A 3,342-nucleotide genomic window follows, 5' to 3' on the forward strand; every position below is an offset into this window, starting at 1 on the left:
CACACACACACAGTAGTTTTAGGACAGTTAGATGATCTCAGGTAACTGGTGTCCACCTGCCAGCGTTACCTGGCTAAAGGTCAAACTGAGAATAAAACTTGTTATTGTTCATCTGAAGTTGAAGTACTAACGACTGAAAATGAAGCTGCGGATAAATGAAGGTGATCGGTGAGCACCATGAAGCAGCTGGAAGCAGAGGATGAAGGATGAGCTCTTAATATGAAGCTGACAACAAGCGATCAAAGCTGAGGGAACACATGAGATGAGCTGGACGAAGATCTTTGAACAGATGTTCCCGATGAGGCGCGTGGGCTGAGGGTAGTAATCTGAGAGAAGAAGCTGCAGGAAGCTGTGACGGGCAGTTTCAGGGTGGAAGTCTGACTCTGTGACTGCGTCCTGCACGTGAATCCAGACCTGTTTCACAGGGCGTGCACTGGGCTCTGTGTGCTCAGGACTTCCTGTTTCTCTTTCATTTTTATTCGCTGTGGTTCTCTGAGCGTTAAACTCTGACACCATGAAGCCTGCAGAGCTGCTGCAGGAGCGCTGACAGGCCTCAGAGGCCAGTCTCAGCTGCTGACACTGCCCTCTGCTGGTGAATCCGCTGCAGTGCAGGAGAGGCTGGAACAGATTTCTTCTTTCTTCGTTTCGTCTCCTCGTCCTTTATTCGTTCATCTTCATCAGTCATCTTCTGCCTCGTGCACATTAACTTCCACCCATCGAGTAAACACAGCAGGGCCTCATAATGCCACAAAGCCCAGAGTGTGTGTGTGTGAGTGACATTTGCTTCCTCGCACACACACGTGCTGCACAGCAACCACCATTCCTCCTCCTCCTCCTCCTCCTCCTCTGTGCTCCTTTTCCTGAATAAATGTTTGATTTCCTCCCACGCGTTCATCGACCTCGTGTCTTCGTCAGCGTGTGGAAAGTTTTTCTTGGATTGAGTCAATTTTTCGTGTAATAATCAAACGCAAACATTTCATTTTATTCAACTTTATTTTCTCACTTTTATTTAAAGATGAAGAATGAATACTGATGAAGATGATGAAGCATACCTGTAGAGTCATTTCCGGGCCTTGGTTCGCCGACGTGTCCGACGGCGTTTGATTCTTCTGCTGATAACAGAGTTTATGGTGTCAGCTGTCAGTGATGTCACCGCCGGTGAGGGACGTCCTGTTTTGAAGCCGTCCCCAGCTTAGTGTTAGGAAGCAGATGTGATGGTTGAGGGGCGGGTCCGACTGCGATATCGCACACTTATTGGCTAAAAAGTCTGGAAACCGCGGCGCGACCAGAACTGTCGTAACCGTGTAACAGCCACTCAGCTGCCTCGCTTTTATTCTGAAATGTCACCTGCTGAGTCGGGTCAGCTGTTGCAGAGATCGACTCAGATCGACTGCAGCGGCATGGCGATTGTTCGCCTCCCACCAGGTGAAGGTCACCCGGAGGTCAAAGGCAGCGTTCGTTTCATTCATTAAAGCTTTGATCTGCCATCTTTGTTTCCTGACAAAAACACGACGCTAACGAAATAAAAGTGAACACACGATGACAGAGACCGACGAAACGTAGCGCCACGTGGACGCATTTTCCCTGATCTCAGACATTCGATGAAGAGTCTGACTGAACATCCTCTTCCTCTCTCTGTTCTCTCCCTCAGATAGCGGAGACGTACGCCTTCCTGCCCAGAGAGGCGGTGACTCGCTTCCTGATGAGCTGCGGCGAGTGTCAGAAGAGGATGCACATCAGCACCACCACGCAGGACTGCAAAGGTACAAACGGCGTCTCCCCTGGGTTTGAGCTGCAGAGCTGAAACACAGGAGCACGGGAGGACGATGCTCGGGGAAAGTTCATGTTTGAGCCTCGTGCTGTGCACCACCAGATTTGTCCTCCTGTGCCGACAGCCTCTAAGAACTGAGGGAAATGTCTGGAGTTTGAAAAGCAGGCGCCTGTCCATCACGCTGATGAGGAGCTGCTCACGGCGGCTCTGAAGCCTCTGCAGCCGCCCGACAAACACAATTAGACATAAAAACAAACACTCCGAGATTCTCGCTGCTACTCGCAGCGCTGCATGCCTGCAGGAAATCTTTCTTCTCACCACAAAGCCAATTTAATGCAAACACGAGGTGTAAAGAGCAAACGGAGCTGGAGCCGCTTCACGATGGAAACGCTCGTGTTAAAACATTTTTGCGCTGTGGGGAAAAATCGTGACAGCGTCTGACTCTTACTGCTTCGGTTCAGAGACGAGAAACGAAAGCGATGAGACGGCCGAGGCCGAGAAGTCCGCAGAGAGACGCGGACGTCCACATTCCTCACGTTCTGTGAATAAACACAGCTTCACCTTCTCAGCAGACGCTGGTTAAAGTTTTAAGATGTTTGTCGCACTCACATCAGCCTCACACGGCTAAAATACAAAACGCCAGAGTGCGCACGGGACACAGAAACACCCGAGCGTGTCGAAGTAGTGCACAGATGAAGCGTCCATCAGCAGGAGCAGCTTTTCTGCTCTGAAGCTCACCTGTGCGCTCACAGACACGCACAGCTTTAAAGCTCTGAATGCTTCTGCAGCAGGGAGCGTTACACTTCTCCCGATCATGTGCGTGCTGCAGAAGACTTCTGTCTTTCCTCCATCCATCCATCCGGCTTCGAGCTCTTCTATCCTCCCCCACTGCTGCTGGCTTCCTGTCCCATCCCACCATCCCTCCCTTCACCCTTCCTCCATCCCTTCCCCCATTTTTCCCCTTCTGCCGTCTTCCCTTCATTAAATCGAGGAGTCATTGGATTGTCCCGTCTCTCTCCTCAATTAGCCTAATTAATGGCTTTAACAAAGAAAATGGGCCTGGAAACGCTCATTTTCCACAGAGTCTGGGGAGGAGTGGGGTGGGGGTGTGAAGAGGAGTCCTGACAGGTTTGTGGATTAGAGGAGCAAACGGACGCCATCACAGCGACTTTCACCCATCGAGTTTCTGTGCAGCAACAACCTCCCAGTCACAGCGTCCAGCTGATTCTCAGAGCAAGACCCGTGAATCCCAACACGCACACGCACCTGCACACACGCACGTTTGTATTTATATCCTTGTGGGGACATCTCATTGACATAATGCTTTCCTAGCCGCTTACCCAAACCATCAAAAATGAACGCCTGACCCAGACCGGGTCCCCATGAGCGCTGTCTGTCCCCACAAAGATGGTAATACCTGTACACACACACACACACACGGAGTGTATCTGACGCTGGATGGCTCTCACAGAGGGAAAACTGCTAATTGCCTTCCTGCCTAGCGGGGGTGAGGCTTCACCCCGACACACATTCACAGATTGACACTCTCTTAAACACACACACACACACAC

The 3,342-nt window shown here is 50.9% G+C and overlaps 1 protein-coding gene across 1 annotated transcript in view; it reads left to right on the top strand.

The window, feature by feature from the left end:
- The window catches only part of LOC102206659 (nucleolar protein 4-like), a 101,972-nt gene that overhangs the window by 24,079 nt on the left and 74,551 nt on the right, over positions 1-3,342 (top strand). The window contains exon 3 of the mRNA XM_005752137.2: positions 1,652-1,763. Coding sequence (XP_005752194.1) covers positions 1,652-1,763 — 112 coding nt within the window. The remainder of the gene's footprint in view (positions 1-1,651; positions 1,764-3,342) is intronic.

This window comes from Pundamilia nyererei, unplaced genomic scaffold, assembly GCF_000239375.1.
Source record: "Pundamilia nyererei isolate P.nyererei 1_Seehausen unplaced genomic scaffold, PunNye1.0 scaffold00346, whole genome shotgun sequence".
Classification (NCBI taxonomy): Eukaryota; Metazoa; Chordata; class Actinopteri; order Cichliformes; family Cichlidae; genus Pundamilia; species Pundamilia nyererei.